This window comes from Gadus macrocephalus, chromosome 2, assembly GCF_031168955.1.
Source record: "Gadus macrocephalus chromosome 2, ASM3116895v1".
Classification (NCBI taxonomy): Eukaryota; Metazoa; Chordata; class Actinopteri; order Gadiformes; family Gadidae; genus Gadus; species Gadus macrocephalus.
The window spans coordinates 3,566,572-3,587,837 of record NC_082383.1 but is presented as its reverse complement, the minus strand read 5'-3'; the positions used below and the strand labels follow the sequence as shown (position 1 = coordinate 3,587,837).

The window sequence follows — 21,266 nt, the reverse complement described above, 5'->3', positions numbered from 1 at the left end:
TCACCACGACCAACGATACAAACACATAAGCTCCCGTCCCGGGACCAGCTGGCCCGCCAGCCCGCTGCCTGGAGCGGCCTGTGGACAGGCCAAGGCCCGCCATGCCTCCTCCTCTGCTCCTCCTCCTCCTCCGCTCCAGCCTCAGATCCCGGGGTCTGGTCCCACCTCGAGACGATCAGGTTTCATCCGAGATCTCCAAATGATCCTCCTCCTCTTCCTCCTCCTCCTCTTTCTCCAAACGCCAACTTCCAGCGAGGAAGCTGGGAGGTGCAGGAGGAGGAGGAGGAGGCTTGGAGGCGCAGGAGGAGCTGGATGCTGGAGGAGGCTGTCCCGGGGGGAGCAGCACTATAAGAGGCCCGTCCGGGTCTAGGTGGGCAGTAGGGTCAGTAGGACAGCAGTAGCAGCCTAGCGGACCGACCGAGCGACCAGCCCTGTATGAGTGGAGTGTAGCGGAACAGAAACACCCTTCGGCCTCAGAGAGTCTACGTGTCCCTGGACATGTTCAGCTTTGTGGATATTCGGTTAGCGCTGCTGCTGCTCGGCGGCGCGCTGCTCGTGAGCGCACAGGGAGAGGACGACCGTAAGTCTAAACAACTTTACTCTCTTCTTCTGTGGTGGTCAGGGTCTCCTCAGCGTCTCCTTAAGATCTCCTCAGAGTTTACCTTCAGCTTCTCTTATTTTTTTAACATTGCGCGTGCACGCGTCGTGCGTTTCCATGCTGCGTGCATCCGAGTGTCCCCCCCCTCACCCTCCATCCACGCCCATCTCCCCCCCCCCCCCCCCCCCTTTCCTGGCCTCCTCTGCGAGGAGGCCAGGAGAGGGGGGGGGGGGGAGGGGGAGAGGAGATGAGGAGGTGAATCAGAAGGAGTTGGTTTTGTTGACAGCAGACGGGGGAGTTGAGATGCTTGCAGTTGAGTCGGCCAGGTGGGATGGGGAGGGGGGGGGGGGGTGATGGGGGAGGCAGTCTCGCCTTTTGGAAATATTTTATCCAAACGTTTTTTGAACACTAGTTTGACACAGATGTGAAAGCACCAAGTTCACTCTCTCCGTTTCCTGCAAACAGAAACGTTTAAGAGCCGTCTATTCCGATCTCAGAGTGTCTGAAGTCTTTGTTTCCACATCTGCTTTTCGGTCACCTATAACCGACGTCCCGGCGCCCCCTCGTGGAGGTTTAGTGTAACAACAGGAACATCTGGAGAACACATCTAGTGGCCTCCCTCCCTCCCTCCCTTTTTCCCCTCACTTTCTCTCTCTCTCTCTCTCTCTCTCTTTCCCCCCTCTCTCTCTCTCTCTCTCTCTCTCCCTCTCCCTCTCCCTCTCCCTCTCCCACTCCCACTCCCACTCTCTCTCTCTCTCTCTCTCCCTCTCGCTCTAATTGAAAACACATCCAGACTTTGCAAACATTTTCCACAGCGCAGGACGACCGTCCTGCGTGCCAACTCCCCCTCCCCCTCTGAGCTCACCACTCAGGCGCAGATCCAGCTGGGTCTTGTCTGAGGAACCTGGACTGGTCTGAGGAACCTGGACTCCAGCTGGGTCTGGTTTGAGGACCTGGACTCAAACTGGGTCTGGCCTCAGGATCGGGTCTGGTCTGAGCACCAAGGTCCGGTTTGAGGACCTGGACTCCAGCTGGGTCCGGTTTGAGGACCTGGACTCCAGCTGGGTCCGGTTTGAGGACCTGGACTCCAGCTGGGTCCGGTTTGAGCACCCAGGACTCCTGTGGTCCATTCCCCTCCCATGACGTCAGGGCCCACCAGTCTTTGTTTGGAACAGTTCCCAGAGTGTGTCGATGTTGTAGACGTGTGCCTCTGTCCATGGGAGCGAAGGTGCAGATGTTCACTGGGATCCTAGAGCAGCGCTGTTAGGACTACAGCCCCCCACTCACCCCCGGCCTCCCCTCTGTCCGTAGGCTCAGGCAGCAGCTGTACCCTGGACGGACAGGTCTTTGCGGACCGCGACGTGTGGAAGCCCGAGCCATGCCAGATCTGCGTGTGCGACGGCGGCCACGTCATGTGTGACGAGGTCATCTGCGAGGACACCTCCAAGTGCGCCAACCCCGTCATCCCCCACGATGAGTGCTGCCCCATCTGCCCCGAAGAAGGTAGGCTGCCCCCTCTCAGACCTCTGGAACGCTCTGTTTACCTCTGTCAACCTCTAGACAGCTCTGGAAACGTCTAGAAACCTGTACTTGCCTTTAGAAACCTCTAGAAAGCTCTGTTTACCTCTGTCGACCTCTAGACAGCACTTGAAACGTCTAGAAAGCTGTACTCGCCTTTAGAAACTTCTTGAAAGCTATATAACCCTCTTGAAACTGGCATACACCTTTAGAGAACTCTAGAAACCTCTGCAAAGCTCTGCAAACCTGTATGCATCTTTCGAAACCTCTACATTGACATTGAGGGCATTTAGCAGCCGCTTTTATCCAAAGCGTCCTACAACGGTTCACATACACATTCACACACCGACGGCGGAGTCGACCCCGCAGGGCGACTGTCAGCTCATTGGGAGCAGTCAGGGTGAGGCGTCTTGCCCAGGGACACCTCGACACGTAAATAGGAGGAGCCAGGAATCAAATTAGCAGCCTTCCGGTTACAAGGCAACCCGCCTCCTGAACTGAGCTGACCTAGAGAAAGCTCAGTAACCATTCACAAACCTTGAGAGACCTTTAGAAACCTCAACAAACCATTATCAACCTCTTTAAACCTGTATACAACTTTGTTGCCCTCTACAAACCTTTATAAAACTCTACAACCATTATAAACCTAGATAAGCATTCATTAACCTCTAGAAACCTTTATATACCTTAATTAACCTGTATAGGTATGATATACCTTTATAAACCAATGTTAACATTCAGAAACCATTGGAAACAAACCTTTGCTGTTTACATTATTTATCAGCTTTTTAGATTTAAAAGTTGTGAGTGTAAACTGTATTTAAAGAGGTTTACATACATACTTCTATTTTAAAACTCATCTAACACCTTTGTATAACTGTTTACACATTTAAATTACATTTAAAAGCTTTTGGATCATTTATTATTAAAGCTTTACAAACAGTTATTTGATACATAATTAATACCTTTGTAAAAATATTGACATATTTATGCCATATTCCTATTTCCAGAGCATCACTATTTTGACATTTCACATCCAGTCTAATCCTGAAATGTAATGAACTATTTTATTTAATTACTTCATATTTTAGCTTCTCTCCTAATAGAGGAGGATTGTTTTAATTCTAGAGTAACCAAACAACCAGTTGTTATTACTCTAGACTGGTAACCAAACAACCAGTTGTTATTACTCTAGACTAGTAACCAAACAAACAGTTGCTATTACTCTAAAATAATAATAACCAAGCAAACAGTTGTTATTATTCTAGAATAGTAACCAAGCAACCACTTCTTATTACTCTGGAGTAACCAAGCAACAAGCAAAAAATATAAAATAAGAATATTAAAATCAATGCCATTCTATTCTATTTCATCTATATAGCTACAGATGATACAAATGAATCAAATGATCTTTATGTCTTTATATCTATTTGGTATATGATAGTATTAATTGATCTCTTCACTATAGCTCCAGAATGACGTCCTTATTCTAAATCTACTCTTGTTTTTTCCCACAGATTTCCAGGAGCCCCAAGTAGAGGTGAATATGAATTATGATTTTAATTATGATATGCATTATGATTATGTTCATTATGATGATCATTATGATAGGCATTATGATATCCATTATGATTATGTTCATTATGATGATCATTATGATGGGCATTATGATATGCATTATGATTATGTTCATTATGATGATCATTATGATAGGCATTATGATATCCATTATGATTATGTTCATTATGATATTCAGCATGATTACGTTTATTATGATATTCATTCTGAAATTAACAATGGTGTTTATCATGATATTTATTTTGATGTTTATCAGGATGAGTTTCATTGTGATATCCATTTTGATATTCATACTGATAATCATTATGATGTTCATTAAGATATTAATTTGGATGTTCATTATGATGTTCATTATGATATTTATTCTGACCTTTATTATAATGTTTAGTTCGATATTCATAATGATGTACAATCTGATATTCATTCTGATGTTTATTACGATGTTTATTATGATATTCATTTAAAATCATTCACATATTTTTTATTATAATCCTGTTAAAATTAAGATGAAGTTATTTGATCAAGTAGATTGCCCTTTGATTATGTTGCTTCTTTGGTGAAGAAATATGAAAGATCAAATCAGTAAAAATATGAAAGCATTTATACTATTAAATGTTTGATCGGTTATCTGTATAAGTATCAATTAAAATTACTAAAGATAATATCAGTTTAAATATTATTGATTAGCCACCATGAATGATCAAAGCATTGAATCTTGTTCAGATTTGTTTAGATAATATGTTATATACGATATGAGTATAGTATAGTATGTTAGAATATGTGTTGCGTCATGTCATGTATTATGTAATGTGTTATGTTGCATTATTGTATAATTGTATTTTGTTTTGTATTATTCACTTTATTATATTATTTAATTTTGAATATGCAATATTTACTTAACAGTCGATTATTTTATATCTAATATCTAATGTATATTTGGAAGTAGATTGCTTTATATCGAATAGTATATTATGTGATATATGCATATATATTCTTGGGATATTGTTTTATATTTGATATCTAATGTATAATATATATTTCCTAGTTTATAATTTGATACCTTATATATACTTAATTAAATGCCTTGTGTTTATTTTCCCAGGGACCCCAGGGAGAGCGAGGCCCAAAGGGAGACAGAGTGAGTTACCTCCGTCTGGCCAGCAGAGGGTGCTGCTGCCTTCTGAACTAACAATGACGCCATAGGCCTGTTATCTACAGGGCGGCTCAACTAGAACACTTACGGTCCTCTGCCTTATCTTAAGAGTATAGTCTCTCAGCACTGGTACAACAGACCAGGTGAGTTACCTGTAGAGTAGAGTCACTCACCACTGGTACAGTACCAGGTGAGTTACCTGTAGAGTAGAGTCACTCACCACTGGTACAACAGACCAGGTGAGATACCTGTAGAGTAGAGTCACTCACCACTGGTACAGTACCAGGTGAGTTACCTGTAGAGTAGAGTCACTCACCACTGGTACAACAGACCAGGTGAGTTACCTGTAGAGTAGAGTCACTCACCACTAGTACAGTACCAGGTGAGTTACCTGTAGACTCACTAGTAGCCCCGGACCAGGTGAGCAGGTTACCTGTAATGACCCGGTCTCTCCCCAGGGTCTGCCCGGAGCTCCCGGTAACGACGGTATCCCCGGCCGCCCCGGCGCCCAGGGCCCCGCCGGCCCCCCCGGCCCCCCCGGCCTCGGAGGAGTGAGTCTCCGCCCCCCTTCACCTGGTCGCCACGGCGACTGTTTGTGTCTGTTTGTCTGTGTGTGTTTGTGCGTCTGTTTGTGTGTGTATATCAATTTAAGCTGTGTGGGTATTTGTGTGTATGTGTGTGTGTGTGTGTGTGTGTGTGTGTGTGTGTGTGTGTGTGTGTGTGTGTGTGTGTGTGTGTGTGTGTGTGTGTGTGTGTTTGTTTGTGTGTATCAGGTATGTGTCTATTTGTGTGTGTGTGATTGTGTGTGTTGAAATTAATTTGTGTCCGTGTTAATCAGGTATGTGTGTTTACAAAAGAGTGTGTTTGTGTTTTTGTGTATCAGGTGTGTGTGTGTGTTTAAATAAGTGTGTGTATGTTTGCGTGTCTCAGGTGTCTGTGAGTGTTTGTGTCCATCAGGTGTGTTAGTCTAACCTGTGTGCCTCTTTCCTCCAACAGAACTTCGCCCCTCAGATGTCCGGTGGATATGAAGATCACTCCAAATCCATTATTCCATCCATCCCTGGACCCATGGTACACACACACACACACACACACACACACACACACACACACACACACACACACACACACACACACACACACACACACACACACACACAGTGTTCCTCAGTGTATGGCTGACATCATGATGGTGTTGTGTTTGATTGACAGGGCCCCATGGGACCTCGTGGCAGCCCCGGACCTGCTGGTGCTAGCGTGAGTTCACTTCCTGTTTCCTGTTCCTGATTCTCCCTGCACATTAGGTTCATGAAGTCATACCGACATCATTTCCTGTTTTATAAGGAACATCACAGGGTGACGGTTTTCTACTGTCTAACCCCTACCTGCTCCTTAATGACCTGTCTCTGGACTGTCTAACCCCTACCTGCTCCTTAATGACCTGTCTCTGGACTGTCTAACCCCTACCTGATCCTTAATGACCTGTCTCTGTACTGTCTAACCCCTACCTGCTCCTTAATGACCTGTCTCTGTACTGTCTAACCCCTACCTGCTCCTTAATGACCTGTCTCTGTACTGTCTAACCCCTACCTGCTCCTTAATGACCTGTCTCTGTACTGTCTAACCCCCACCTGCTCCTTAATGACCTGTCTGTACTGTCTAACCCCTACCTGCTCCTTAATGACCTGTCTCTGTACTGTCTAACCCCTACCTGCTCCTTAATGACCTTTCTCTGTACTGTCTAACCCCTACCTGCTCCTTAATGACCTGTATGTACTGTCTAACCCTACCTGCTCCTTAATGACCTGTCTCTGTACTGTCCAACCCCTACCTGCTCCTTAATGACCTGTCTCTGTACTGTCTAACCCCTACCTGATCCTTAATGACCTGTCTCTGTACTGTCTAACCCTACCTGCTCCTTAATGACCTGTCTGTACTGTCTAACCCCTACCTGCTCCTTAATGACCTGTCTCTGTACTGTCTAACCCCTACCTGCTCCTTAATGACCGGTCTGCTTGCTTTGGTCTGTGTTGTATCTTATGATATCATTCATGCTACAGGGCCCTCAGGGCTTCACTGGACCCCCCGGTGAGTCTGGCGAGGCCGGAGCTTCTGTAAGTAACACACACACACACACACACACACACACACACACACACACACACACACACACACACACACACACACACACACACACACACACACACACACACACACACACACACACACACACACACAAATTCAGACACACACACAAATATATGTATACACAACACCTACACTTGGATAAAACTACAGAAATAAACACACTTTGTGTAACATTGTGTTACTGCGTGTAACTGTGTGTAACTTTGTGTGTTTTCAGGGACCCATGGGCCCCCGCGGACCTGCTGGGCCCTCTGGCAAGAACGGAGAAGATGTAAGACCTGTCTGTCTGTCTGTCTGTCTGTCTGTCTGTCTGCCTGTCTGTCCGTCTACCTGTCTGTCTGCCTGTCTGTCCGTCTACCTGTCTGTCTAGTACTAGGTCCCGCCCCTGTCTGATCCATCCCATAATGCCCTGTCTCCCTGCAGGGTGAGTCCGGCAAGCCCGGTCGCAACGGTGAGCGTGGATCCTCCGGCCCTCAGGTGAGTCTCCCTCCCCAGGGTCGGGTTAGGCCCCTCCTCCGGGGTCCGGGTCGGGTTAGGCCCCGCCTCCAGACACACTGACCCCTCCCTCTCTTCCTCAGGGCGCTCGCGGTTTCCCAGGAACCCCAGGACTTCCAGGGATCAAAGGACACAGAGTGAGTGGCTGTCTCCTTGGCAACAGCGGACCTTCCTGTTGGGGTCCTCTGGGTCTGCAACACCTGTCTCTCTCCATAACCTGTCTCTCTCTAACAACTGTCTCTCTCTCCCCAGGGCTTCAGCGGATTGGACGGAGCTAAGGGAGACTCTGGCCCTGCTGGCCCTAAGGTACGCTCTCCCCTCCCTCCCTCTCTCTCTTTGCTCATTTTTACGTTTACTTATATATATTTTTAAACCTTGCCACTGTGTGTGTGTGTGTGTGTGTGTGTGTGTGTGTGTGTGTGTGTGTGTGTGTGTGTGTGTGTGTGTGTGTGTGTGTGTGTGTGTGTGTGTGTGTGTGTGTCTAGGGAGAGGCTGGATCTTCAGGAGAGAACGGAACACCAGGAGCCATGGTGAGTTTGAGCCCAGGAAAATTAATAAAATCGGGTGGTTTCTGCCCAGCATGAAACAGGTGTAACTCTCTCTCTCTCTCTCTCTCTCTCTCTCTCTCTCTCTCTCTCTCTCTCTCTCTCTCTCTCTCTCTCTCTCTCTCTCTCTCTCTCTCTCTCTCTCTCTCTCTCTCTCTCTCTCTCTCTCTCTCTCTCTCTCTCTCAGGGACCCCGTGGTCTGCCTGGTGAGAGAGGTCGTGCTGGACCTTCTGGAGCTGCTGTAAGCACACACTCGCACGCACTCATACTCACATACACATCATTGTTGATGAGTGGGTAAACAATGAAATTCACTCTCTCTCGTTGTGTCTCTCTCTCTCTCTCTCTCTCTCTCTCTCTCTCAGGGTGCCCGTGGTAATGATGGTGCTGCTGGTTCTGCTGGACCTCCCGTAAGTCTCACCATGACATCACCATGACATCACCATGACATCATCATGACCTCACCATGACATCACCATGACATCACCATGACATGATCATGATATTATCATGACATCACCATGACATCACCATGGCATTATCATGACAATACCATGACATCACCATGACATGATCATGGCATGATCATAACAAAACCATGACCATGACATTATCATGACATCACCATGACATCATCATGACATCATCATGACAGCACCATGAAATCCCCATGACATCACCGTGGCATCATTGTGACATCACCATGACATCGCATTGACATCATCCTGATCTCACCATGACACAACCATGACATCCTCATCACATTATCATGACATCAAAATGACATCACAGTGACCTCACCGTGACATGAGGGACCGCGCTGTAAGATCCAATGTTTGTTCCCAGGGCCCCACCGGACCCGCCGGCCCCCCTGGATTCCCCGGTGGCCCTGGAGCTAAGGTAGGAGCTCCCACCTCCTCTCTCTCCACCTCCTCCTCCTTTCTTCTTAGCTGCAGAGTTAGCTACTGCTTGCTGTGCAAATGTCGTTAATGCTAGCCACAGATGTAGTGACAGTATGCTAGCCACATGCTAGCGATGCTAGGAACAAACGTATCTTACATGCTAGGTATGACAGCCGCAAAGGTTAATATAGTATCCTAGCCTCATGCTAGTGATGCTAGCCACAGAGGTAGCAATGTTAGCCACATGCTAGCGCAGTAGTGATGCTCAAACCGCTTTGTCCTTCAGGGAGAGGGCGGAGCCCAAGGAACCCGCGGCCCCGAGGGACCCGCCGGATCCCGTGGAGAGCCTGGAAACCCCGGACCTGCTGGCCCTGCTGGACCCTCCGTGAGTCCTCACACACCTGATCCCCACACACCTGGTCCCCACACACCTGGTCCCCACACACCTGGTCCCCACACACCTGGTCCCCACACACCTGGTCCCCACAACAACACCCCGTCACCACACCTGGTCCACATGACAACACTCTGGTCCACGCCTAGACTAAACAACACTCTGGTCCACACCTAGACTAAACAACACTGTTCCCCACACACCTGGACTACACAACACTCTGGTCCACACCTGGACTACACAACACTCTGGTCCACACCTAGACCACCCCCCCCCCCCCCTCTCCACACAACAACACTCTGGTCCACACTCACCTAGACTACACAACACTTTCGTCCCCATAAGGCCTCGTACGCGTGGGGAACAGAAGTGTGTGACCGCGGTTAATCTCTGCTTTCTCTCTCGTAGGGTAACTCTGGTGCTGATGGTAATGCTGGAGCCAAGGGATCCCCTGTAAGTACACACACACACACACACACACACACACACACACACACACACACACACACACTGTACACAGGGTACAAACCATAAAGACTGGTACTAACACAGTACCAAGTTACCACCATAGTAGTGACACACAATAAATATTATCTATATATAAATAAATCTCATAATATCACAATATCAACAATACACACAATACTCAGTGCTGCCCTCTGCAGGGGGCTGCTGGTATTGATTGACATTGACTCAGTGCTGCCCTCTGCAGGGAGCGTGTGGTATTTATTAACATTGACTCTGTGCTGCCCTCTGCAGGGAGCTGCTGGTAGTGCTGGTGCTCCTGGCTTCCCCGGACCCCGAGGACCCCCTGGCTCTCAAGGTGCTGGCGGTGCCCCTGGACCCAAAGGAAACACTGTACGTACCCGTATCGAATGATATCTAATGATATCCATGAAAATATATACATGTAAATAATGATAATAGTATGCATTCATATCTGACATTGGTTTATTTTTTGTTTTGCTTCAGGGTGAGCATGGAGCTGCCGGAGCCAAGGGAGAATCTGGTGTCAAGGGAGAGGGCGTGAGTACACACACACAAACACACACACACACACACAAACACATAAACACACACAAACACACACACACACACACAAACACATACACACACACAAACACACACACACAAGCGCACCCGCACAGATCTAAACCGAGTGTGTGTGTGTGTGTGTGTGTGTGTGTGTGCGTGTGTGTGTGAGCAGGGCGCAGCCGGAGTGCAGGGCCCCCCCGGCTCCGCAGGCGAGGAGGGAAAGAGAGGAAACCGTGGAGAGCCTGGTGCTGCCGGAGCCCGTGGTGGACCCGGAGAGCGCGTACGTACCTTCACCTCCTCTGCTCCTCCTCTACTCGCCCTCCTCCATCAGTCCCCCCCCGTCCCATCACCTCCTCTACTCTCCCTCCTGTCCTCTCTCCCCCTCTCCTCTCCCCCATCCTCTCCTTCTCTGTTCTCTCCTCTCTCCTCTCACCTCTTCCTCTTCCTGTCCTCTCACTGGGGGGCGGGCATGCTAGTTCAGTGCAGTGTTCCCTCAGACCACTGGGGGGCGGTGCAGGGGTCAGGACGGTTCTTATCTGAGCCGCTCAGCTCAGACCTCCCGGCGTGTCGCCCCCCCCCCCCCCCCCCCCCCCAGTGCGTGTCGTACAGTACGGTACAGTTTGATTCTCATGAGTGAATGTAAACGCTGTGTTCTGGTCGACAGGGTGGCCCCGGTGCCCGTGGATTCCCCGGCAGTGATGGAGCCGCTGGACCCAAGGTGAGCATTATATAACGTAATCTAATAAATATGGAGATAATTTTATATAATCTGGTATAATCTGATATAATCTCTGATGATTGAACATAGCCTAACATTATATATCCTGATATAATGTGATATAATCTAACATAGTTATCTAACATAATAGGATATAATCTGTTATAACATGATATAATCTGACAGAACATGAATTAATTTGATGTAATCCGATTTGGTCTAATCTGATACCTTCTGAGGCAATGTGATATATCCATAAAAGAAGATATATGATTTGATCAAAATCAAATCCAGCATTCTCATATACATTCTCATTAATATCATCGGACGTCCTCTCACATGATTACTGATCTGATCTCTGATTGGCTGCAGGGAGCCAACGGAGAGCGTGGAGGCCCCGGAGCTGTTGGACCCAAGGGATCTACCGGAGAGTCCGGTCGCAACGGAGAGCCCGGCCTGTCTGGTGCTAAGGTGAGCAGCTGTCTCACTGTCTGTTTGTCTGTCTGTCTGTCAGTGAGCGTCTGGCTGTTGATGTCTCTGTGATAAGGAGAACCAATGCACTGACCTCTGCTCTCCGCCGTTTGACCTCAGGGTATGACTGGTAGCCCGGGCAGCCCCGGACCTGATGGCAAACTGGGACTCAACGTAAGTTCACCTTGACCTTCAGGACCTAGCTTTCAGGTCCACCTTTAACTCAACTCTAACCTTCAGGACCTAGCTATAAGCCTTACCTTTCACTTAACTTTAAGCTTCAGGACCTAGCTATAAGCTTTACCTTTAACTTAACTTGAAGCTAGCTATAAGCTTTACCCTTAATTTAACTTAAAGCTTCAGGACTTAGCTATGAGCTTTAGCTTTAACTTAACTTTAAGCTTCAGGACCTAGCTGTAAGATTTACCTTTAACTTAACTTTAAGCTTCAGGACCTAGCTATAAGCCTTACCTGTCACTTAACTTTAAGCTTCAGGACCTAGCTATAAGCCTTACCTTTCACTTAACTTTAAGCTTCAGGACCTAGCTATAAGCCTTACCTGTCACTTAACTTTAAGCTTCAGGACCTAGCTATAAGCCTTACCTTTCACTTAACTTTAAGCTTCAGGACCTAGCTATAAGCTTTACCTTTAACTTAACTTGAAGCTAGCTATAAGCTTTACCCTTAATTTAACTTAAAGCTTCAGGACTTAGCTATGAGCTTTAGCTTTAACTTAACTTTAAGCTTCAGGACCTAGCTGTAAGATTTACCTTTAACTTAACTTTAAGCTTCAGGACCTAGCTATAAGCTTTACCATTAACTTAACTTGAAGCTAGCTATAAGCTTTACCCTTAATTTAACTTTAAGCTTCAGGACCTAGCTATGAGCTTTACCTTTAACTTAACTTTAAGATTCAGGACCTAGCAATGAGCTTTACGTTTAACTTAACTTGAAGCTTCAGGACCTAGCTATGAGCTTTTCCTTTAACTTAACTTTAAGCTTCAGGACCTAGCTATAAGCTTTCCCTCTCAGAGCTGACGTTGTATTTCTACGTTGTGATGATTCAGGCGTGTTCCTCTCTGCCTTGAAGGACGGATGAACCGTTGAACACGGAGCTGATCAGAGGACATGATAGATTTGTGGGGTTCTTTTCCTCAGGGTGCCCCCGGACAAGATGGTCGCCCCGGACCCCCTGGCCCCGTTGGAGCCAGAGGTCAGCCTGGAATCATGGGATTCCCCGGACCCAAGGGAGCTGCTGTGAGTCTGCCCACCAGTTCATCTCAGCTCCTCATCCCCCACCCCCCCGGTCTATATCCTCCCTAACCCCCCCCCCCCCCCCCCCCCCCTCTGTCTCTCTGCAGGGTGAGGGAGGCAAGCCAGGCGAGAGAGGAGTGATGGGACCCAACGGTGTCACTGTGAGTATCTGACTCTGTTTATCCTACACTGTTGTTTGGTAGAAGAAGAGAAGTGAGCACTAACTCTCCCTCCCTCCCTCCCTCCCTCCCTCCCTCCCTCCCTCCCCCCCCCTCCCTCCCTCCCCCTCCCCAGGGGGCCCCTGGCAAAGATGGTGATGTTGGAGCTCCTGGTGCTTCTGGACCCGCTGTGAGTTCACCCACACCTACACCCTTCCACACCTGCACCCTACCTCCACCTCCACACCTCCACACCTCACCCTGACCCCAGACCTCCAGACTCACTGTCCGTCCCCCCCCCCCCCCCCCCAGGGTCCTTCTGGAGAGAGAGGCGAGCAGGGACCTGGTGGACCCGGAGGGTTCCAGGGACTTCCCGGACCCCAAGGCTCCATCGGAGAGACCGGAAAGCCCGGAGAGCAGGTAGAGACCAGAGCAGAGCCGAGAGGACCTCCGATAGCTTGACACCATCTCAAAGGCCAACCATTCGACCTATTGACCTCTCCCCCTCTCTCTCCCTCCAGGGTCTGTCTGGCGAGGCTGGTGCCCCCGGACCCGCTGGATCTAGAGTGAGTTCCTCATCTTCATCTCCTGTTGAAGGACCTCCAAGACACCTCCGAACTCCTCACAGACCTTCATCATCACACATCTTCACCATCAGCACATCCTCATCACACACCTTCATCTTCACACCCTCATCATCACACACCTTCATCAAACCACCTTCATGATCACACACCTTCATGATCACACACCTTCATCAACACACTTTCAGCATCACACTCACAACACAACACTGGACCCAGTGTGACCGAGTCCTGGACCCAGTGAAACATAACCCTGGACTCAGTGTGACCGAGTCCTGGACCCAGTGTGACTGAGTCCTGGACCCAGTATGACCGAGACCTGGACCCAGTGTGACTGAGTCCTGGACCCAGTATGACTGTCCGTCTCCCTGCAGGGCGACCGTGGATTCCCTGGCGAGCGTGGAGCCCCCGGTGCCCTTGGACCCGCTGGAGGTCGTGGAGGTCCTGGATCCGCTGGAAACGATGGAGCTAAGGTACGCCGTCGCCCTGGTAACCCTGGTAACCTATATCCCTGTTAAACTCGGGACCCTGCTAACCAGTATCACTGGTGACATAGTAACCCCTGGCAAACAGTATCTCTGCTAAGCCAGTAACCCTGGGGACAGTAACCCTGGGGACAGTAACCCTGGGGACAGTAACCCTGGTAACCGTTACCCTAACCAGTCCCCCCCCCCTCCCCCCAGGGAGACTCCGGCGCCCCAGGTAACGCTGGAGCCCAGGGAGCCCCAGGCCTGCAGGGCATGCCCGGAGAGCGCGGCGCAGCCGGACTTCCAGGACTGAAGGGAGACAGAGTGAGTGAGCGGCCGGCCGCCAGCCTGAGGAGCCACCCGGTCCGGGGCAGAGCGCCTCACTGACCCTCTCTCCTCCTGCAGGGCGACCATGGAGCCAAGGGAACCGACGGAGCCCCCGGTAAGGACGGTATCCGTGGAATGACCGGACCCATCGGACCCCCCGGCTCTGCCGGAGCCCCCGGAGACAAGGGAGAGTCTGGACCTTCCGGCCCTGCTGGACCCGCTGGAGCTCGTGGTGGCCCCGTGAGTCCACCTGCCGTCCCCCCTCTCTCTGTTTAGCTCTCCCACTCTCTAGCCTTCCCTCGGTTCTTGTCTCTCTGGTCTAACAAGCTCTCCCCCCCCCTTCTCTCTCTCTCCCCCAGGGAGAGCGTGGAGAGTCCGGACCCCCAGGACCCGCTGGTTTCGCCGGACCCCCTGTAAGCACCCCCTGCTTTACCGAGGACCCTGAATAAAGATGGAGTCCAGGTCGTGTGGCGCGGCTGTGTGCGGCGGATGGAGCTCTGTAACGTGATGCGTGTTCTCCCCGCAGGGCGTTGACGGCCAGCCCGGAGCCAAGGGAGAGGCTGGAGACAACGGAGCCAAGGGAGAGGCCGGAATCCCCGGAGCTGCTGGACCTACTGGAGCCCCCGGACCTCAGGTCAGTAGCCCCCACCGCGCTGCACCGCATCGCTCCGTCACGTCGCTACGTCACAGGGCTACATCGCGTCGCTACACCCCAGTGCTGCGTCACAGTACTACGTCACTGCGGCAGCAGATTGTGATTGATGTCCCTCTCGTCCATTCAGGGACCCGTTGGAAACACCGGATCTAAGGGAGCCCGTGGACCCGCTGGACCCCCTGTAAGTCCTGCTCCCTCTCCCTCTCCTCCCCCACAACGTCCTCTCCTTCCTAATCAGGCCTTAGACTGCTGCTCCTCACCCCTCTCTCTCCTCAGGGTGCTACCGGATTCCCTGGTGCTGCCGGTAGAGTCGGACCCCCCGGCGCCGCTGTGAGTACTTCCTGTGAAGTCATTCATACTTCCTGCCACATCCTCACTGCACATCGTTGAGCGAGGTTCAAGCTGTGATCCCTCTCCCCCGTCAGGGTAACTCCGGAGCCCCCGGCCCCTCCGGGCCTTCCGGTAAGGAGGGACAGAAGGGAAACCGTGGAGAGACCGGACCCGCAGGAAGAACCGGTGAGCTCGGACCTGCCGGACCCCCCGGGTCCCAGGGAGAGAAGGGAAACCCCGGATCCGAGGGCGCCAACGTAAGTACCCCCGACCCGCTGGTGGCAGACACATCCCCCGGGCCGGCTCGGCGCACTGCTCACCCCTCTGTGTGTGTCTCTAGGGCCCCTCCGGTATCCCTGGCCCTAGCGGTATCGCTGGATCTCGCGGTATTGTTGGACTGCCCGGACAGAGAGGAGAGAGAGGATTCCCCGGACTCCCTGGACCCTCCGTAAGTAACCCCCGAACCCTTTCCTTACCCTCTCTGGACCTCTCAGAACCTGAACCCCGCAGCCAGCACAGAACCACCCACACACTCTGGTTCTGCTCTGCTGTGAATGTCCCTTTTAGCCTCCATCTTAGGATCACTGGAGGAATCACTTTAGCGCCGCTCTTAGCGTGACTATGAGCATCACTCTAACATCACTGTAAGCATCACTATGAGCATCACTCTAACATCACTGTAAGCATCACTATGAGCATCACTCTAACATCACTATCAGCGTCAGTATGAGCATCACCGCTAGCCTCACTGTTAGCATCACTGTTAGCATCACTGTTGGCGGAGCCTCCTGACCCTGGCTGTGTTTCTAGGGAGAGGTTGGAAAGGCGGGATCTTCTGGCCCTGGCGGTGAGCGTGGACCCCCTGGACCCATGGGCCCCTCTGGCCTGGCCGGAGCCTCCGGCGAGGCTGGACGCGAGGTAAACCTGTCCTGGATCTACTGTGATAGGATCTACTGCTTACCAGTGATAGGATCTACTGTTATAGGATCTACTGTTAGGATCTACTGCTTACCAGTGAAAGGATCTACTGTGATAGGATCTACTGTTAGGATATACTGCTCACCAGTGAAATGATCTACTGTGTTAGGATCTACTCTTACCAGTGGTAAGATCTACTCTAGACCTACTGATGGTGATAGTTTGTACTCTAACCGGTCTTGTGTTTTCAGGGATCTCCTGGTGGTGAGGGAGCTGCAGGACGGGATGGAGCTGCTGGACAAAAGGTGAGTGAAAACCAGATCCACAAAATGATCGGATCCTCACGAGGAGCTGGTCTACTCTGACCCCCTGTGGTCACTAAAGAGCAGGGGGCTAAGCCCGATGTCGGTACTGCTATATGCTAATCCTGCTACATGCTAGTACTGCTACATGCTAGTTCGGCTACATGCTAGTACTGCTACTTGTTAGGACTGCTATATGCTAGTAGTGCTACATGGTATTAGTGCTACATGCTAGTACTGCTACATGCTAGTAGCGCAACATGCTAATACAGATACATGCTAGTAGAGCTACGTGCTAGAAGTGGATGGTATCCCTCACACACATGAAGACGCTGTAAGCCTTTAACAGCGTATCTATTTGAGTATTGAATGTTAGTCTGAGTCCGACTGACTGAGTCTGATCTCAGGGAGACCGTGGAGAGACCGGATCCGCTGGTGGCTCAGGCGCCCCTGGACCCTCCGGCGCCCCCGGCCCCGTGGGACCCGCTGGAAAGACCGGAGACCGCGGAGAGACCGTGAGTTCATCAGCAGACCTCTCTGCTTTCACTCAGCTGCTTGTATCTCGTCTGCTGTCTGTGGATCGCCTCTGAGCTCCCTGTGATCATCGGGTTCTGCTTGTGTTCGTCCCCAGGGACCCGCTGGCGCTGCTGGACCTGCCGGACCCTCTGGGCCCCGTGGGCCTGCTGTAAGTCCCCCACACCCCCACCACAACCAATGGACCTCAGGCAGTGTGTGTTTTGCCGGTGTGCGAGGTGTTGATCTTGTGTGATTTTCAGGGTATTGCTGGAGCTCGCGGAGACAAGGGAGAGAGCGGAGAGGCTGGCGAGAGGGGGATGAAGGGACACCGCGGATTCACTGGCATGCAGGGACCCCCTGGCCAAGCTGTAGGTCACACACACACACACACAGTCCCCACAATGTAAACACACACACAAACACACACACAGTCCCCACAACGTAAACACACACACAAACACAAACACACAAACAGAGGTCTAAATCTTGCTGTGTATTTCAGGGTTCAAGTGGAGATCAAGGACCTGCTGGATCTGCTGGACCTGCTGGCCCAAGAGTAAGTAACACAAACACACGCACACATACACACACACACACACACAGACACACACAGATGGAGCTCCTGTAGATGTGATAGAGCTGTAGATCTGACTGTTTGCTGCCCTCTACAGGGACCTTCCGGATCTGCCGGTTCCGCCGGTAAGGACGGTATGAGCGGTCTCCCTGGACCCAGCGGCCCCTCTGGACCCCGTGGTCGCTCTGGAGAGATGGGACCTGCCGTAAGTCTGCCTGGCTGACTCTCGTCTGTCTGTCTGTCTGTCTGTCTGTCTGTCTGTCTGTCTGTCTGTCTGTCTGTCGGTCTGTCTACCTGTATGTCTCTCGACCTACCTGTCTGTCTGTCTACCTGTATGTCTCTCCACCTGTCTGTCTCTCCCCCTGTCTGTCTACCTGTCCGTTTGTCCGTTGAGGTGTTTATCAATACGTGTCCGCGGTGAGGAAGGTGATGTGACCCTCTCCTCCTCCTCTTCCTCCCCATCCAGGGTCCCCCCGGCCCCCCTGGACCCCCAGGACCCCCTGGTGCCCCCGGCGGCGGCTTCGACATGGGCTTCATCTCCCAGCCCCAGGAGAAGGCCCCCGATCCCTACAGGATGTTCCGCGCCGACGACGCCAACGTGATGCGCGACCGCGACCTGGAGGTGGACAGCACCCTGAAGAGCCTGAGCCAGCAGATCGAGCAGATCCGCTCCCCCGACGGCACCCGCAAGAACCCCGCCAGAACCTGCCGGGACCTGAAGATGTGCCACCCCGACTGGAAGAGCGGTGAGTCTCTCTGAGGGGTGCGGACCCGAAGGGTCGCCCTGTGCTGCTCCTCGCACTGTGCTGCTCCTCCCCCCCGGGCTGCTCCTCACCCTCTCCCCTCCTTCCCCAGCTGAGTACTGGATCGACCCCGACCAGGGCTGCACCCAGGACGCCATCAAGGTGTACTGCAACATGGAGACCGGAGAGACCTGCGTGCCCCCCACCCAGGCCCAGGTGGCCCAGAAGAACTGGTACACTAGCAAGAACATCAAGGACAAGAAGCACGTGTGGTTCGGCGAGGCGATGACCGACGGCTTCCAGGTGAGCTCCGCTCCTCCCCGCACTTGCACCACGTCAGCGTTGGGCCTCCTTCACGCTGCCTTCTGTGTGCTCTGTTTGAACCCTCTGACCGCCGCCTCTCTCCGCAGTTCGAGTACGGAACCGAGGGCTCCCAGCCCGAGGATGTCAACATCCAGATGACCTTCCTGCGCCTTATGTCCAACGAGGCGTCCCAGAACCTCACCTACCACTGCAAGAACAGCGTGGCCTACATGGACGCGTCCACAGGCAACCTGAAGAAGGCTCTGCTGCTGCAGGGATCCAACGAGATCGAGATCAGAGCCGAGGGCAACAGCCGCTTCACCTACAGCGTGTTGGAGGATGGCTGCACGGTGAGCCCACCTACACTCCTACACCCTACCCTCCTACACCCTACCCTCCTACCCCCCTACACTTAATGCACCTTAATGACTTGTCTCTGTACTCTGTTGATTCCACTAAATAGTAGTAACTAGTTCTAGTATCCATGCTCCCAGGGCATTGGTTCGGGTTAGGGTCGGGGTCAGGGTCAGACAGCCCCTGCAGTGGATCCTAACTGTCTCTCTTGTCTTCTACAGTCGCACAGCGGCGCATGGGGCAAGACGGTCATCGACTACAAGACCACCAAAACATCTCGCCTGCCCATCATTGACATCGCTCCTATGGACGTCGGTGCCCCAGATCAGGAGTTTGGAGTGGAACTTGGACCTGTGTGCTTCTTGTAAAAAGAGAAATCTGGACTTGAATTTGTTGTTGTGTGTATGTGTTTTTCCAGCAGTCATCTCTCTAAACCACCCCAATGTTTCGGATGTTCTCTCTAAATGATTTGCCCACGGCCGGCCGGCAGCTCACGATGCCGGTGGCTCGGACCCGTTTGATTTGAACCTTGGCTGCGCACAGGACCCTCCGAGAAGACCTTTTGTTTCACTGGCAGCAAGAAAATAATATATGCTCGTGTAAAGAATCCTGCTCACCAGCGCCCCCCCGCTGCACCGCCAGGAGGGGGCGCCCCCCCCCCCCGGGACACACAGGACGTTGTGGGGAAGGGACTCACCACCTGTTGCTTTGTACCATGTTTCCAGTGTTGAATAAACGGTCAAAACTGAGAGCAATGTGCGTCTCCTTCCTCCCCCCCCTCTGTGACATCACGGTGGCGTCACCGTGACGTCACCGTGATGTCAACGTGAAGTCACCGTGATGTTAAAAAAAGTCTGCGGCAGAGCAGCAGCAGCACTTCCTGTTTTGGTTTGGTTGCTATGGATACCTCAAGAAGGGCATGTGACACATTCTCCTGGTGCTAGGACCTTAAGCCTTTGACCTCTGCTGTCCAGCTAGAAACAACAGCCTCCTCTGAGCCTAGGGTCAGGGTTCAAAGGTCACGACCCCTGGGCCCTGACCCTCTTGGCTTTGCCCCCACACACACCCCCGCCCCCCCCCCCCTATCCATCACTTGTTCTTTTGTATTTCAGAGAGAAATAGACACACCTGCAGGCTCACTTCAGCATCTGTACCTATTTTGTACATGTATAATAATTTGAGATGTTTTTAATTATTTGGATGCTGAATAAAGCATGTTAAGTGGTCTAACGATGATTCTGCTTTAATCAGCCTCCTGCACTCCTGACAATAATACTACATGGTACTACTACAATACTACTGGACTACTGCAGGAATACTACTGTACCAATACTGGACTACTGCTACAGGAATACTACTATACTAATACTATACTACTACAGGAGTATTACTGGACTAATACTGAAATACTACTACCGAAATACTACTATACCACTATTGGACTACCACAGGAATACGACTGTACTTCTACCAAACTACTACTACCGAAATACTACTATACTACTATTGGACTACCACAGGAATACTACTGCACCACTACTGAACTACTACTACCGAAATACAACTATACCACTATTGGACTACCACAGGAATACTACTGCACCACTACTGAACTACTACTACCGAAATACTACTATACTACTATTGGACTACCACAGGAATACTACTGCACCACTACTGAACTACTACTACCGAAATACAACTATACCACTATTGGACTACCACAGGAATACTACTGCACCACTACTGAACTACTACTACCGAAATACAACTATACCACTATTGGACTACCACAGGAATACTACTGCACCACTACTGAACTACTACTACCGAAATACAACTATACCACTATTGGACTACCACAGGAATACTACTGCACCACTACTGGACTACTACAGGAATACTACCGTGCTAATACTACATGACTACTACTGTACTACTACTTCCGAAATACTACTATACTACTACTACCGAAATACTACTACTGTACCACTACTATACAACTACAGGACTGCTACTATAATACCAAAATAGAATAACTACTAGACTTCTACTACAGGAAGCCTATTATACTACTACTACTATAAAACCACTGGAATACTACTATACTAATACTACTATTACTATACTTCTACTACAGGAATACTACTGTACTACTATGCTACTACAGAAACACTACTGGACTACTACTACAGGAATACTACTTTACTAATACTACAGGAATAT

The 21,266-nt window shown here is 50.7% G+C and overlaps 1 protein-coding gene and 2 long non-coding RNA genes across 3 annotated transcripts; 1 reads left to right on the top strand and 2 right to left on the bottom strand.

Moving 5' to 3' along the window:
* The first annotated feature begins 356 nt into the window (after window positions 1-356).
* Window positions 357-19,789, top strand: col1a1a (collagen, type I, alpha 1a). Its single transcript, XM_060076487.1, has 49 exons — window positions 357-580; window positions 1,910-2,101; window positions 3,634-3,656; window positions 4,797-4,832; window positions 5,306-5,398; window positions 5,844-5,918; window positions 6,060-6,104; window positions 6,908-6,961; window positions 7,213-7,266; window positions 7,419-7,472; window positions 7,574-7,627; window positions 7,743-7,796; window positions 7,976-8,020; window positions 8,223-8,276; window positions 8,401-8,445; window positions 8,882-8,935; window positions 9,224-9,322; window positions 9,740-9,784; window positions 10,091-10,189; window positions 10,304-10,357; window positions 10,539-10,646; window positions 11,031-11,084; window positions 11,457-11,555; window positions 11,676-11,729; window positions 12,714-12,812; window positions 12,917-12,970; window positions 13,104-13,157; window positions 13,280-13,387; window positions 13,489-13,533; window positions 13,926-14,024; window positions 14,235-14,342; window positions 14,424-14,585; window positions 14,705-14,758; window positions 14,872-14,979; window positions 15,128-15,181; window positions 15,277-15,330; window positions 15,426-15,587; window positions 15,671-15,778; window positions 16,141-16,248; window positions 16,500-16,553; window positions 16,958-17,065; window positions 17,182-17,235; window positions 17,327-17,434; window positions 17,569-17,622; window positions 17,738-17,845; window positions 18,107-18,386; window positions 18,496-18,686; window positions 18,794-19,036; window positions 19,262-19,789. Exons 1-49 carry the CDS (start codon window positions 499-501, stop codon window positions 19,406-19,408), a joined length of 4,350 nt encoding a protein of 1,449 aa, XP_059932470.1. The 5' UTR covers window positions 357-498; the 3' UTR covers window positions 19,409-19,789.
* Window positions 1,918-5,333, bottom strand: LOC132475363 (uncharacterized). The gene is made up of 2 exons (XR_009529879.1): window positions 5,192-5,333; window positions 1,918-5,158 (listed from the first exon to the last, which is right to left on the bottom strand). It is a non-coding gene; the product is annotated as an uncharacterized LOC132475363 (long non-coding RNA).
* On the bottom strand, window positions 15,737-16,940 carry LOC132475355 (uncharacterized). The gene is made up of 3 exons (XR_009529869.1): window positions 16,343-16,940; window positions 15,969-16,306; window positions 15,737-15,864 (listed from the first exon to the last, which is right to left on the bottom strand). It is a non-coding gene; the product is annotated as an uncharacterized LOC132475355 (long non-coding RNA).
* Window positions 19,790-21,266: the final 1,477 nt, after the last annotated feature.

What these genes read in the sequence shown, in the direction of transcription:
- col1a1a (XM_060076487.1), top strand. Translation starts at nt 499, where the DNA reads ATGTTCAGCTTTGTGGATATTCGGTTAGCGCTGCTGCTGCTCGGCGGC. An exon ending in CTGGAGAGATGGGACCTGCC is followed by an intron (nt 17,846 to 18,106) that starts GTAAGTCTGCCT and finishes CTCCCCATCCAG; the next exon opens with GGTCCCCCCGGCCCCCCTGG. An exon ending in CGATGACCGACGGCTTCCAG is followed by an intron (nt 18,687 to 18,793) that starts GTGAGCTCCGCT and finishes CTCTCTCCGCAG; the next exon opens with TTCGAGTACGGAACCGAGGG.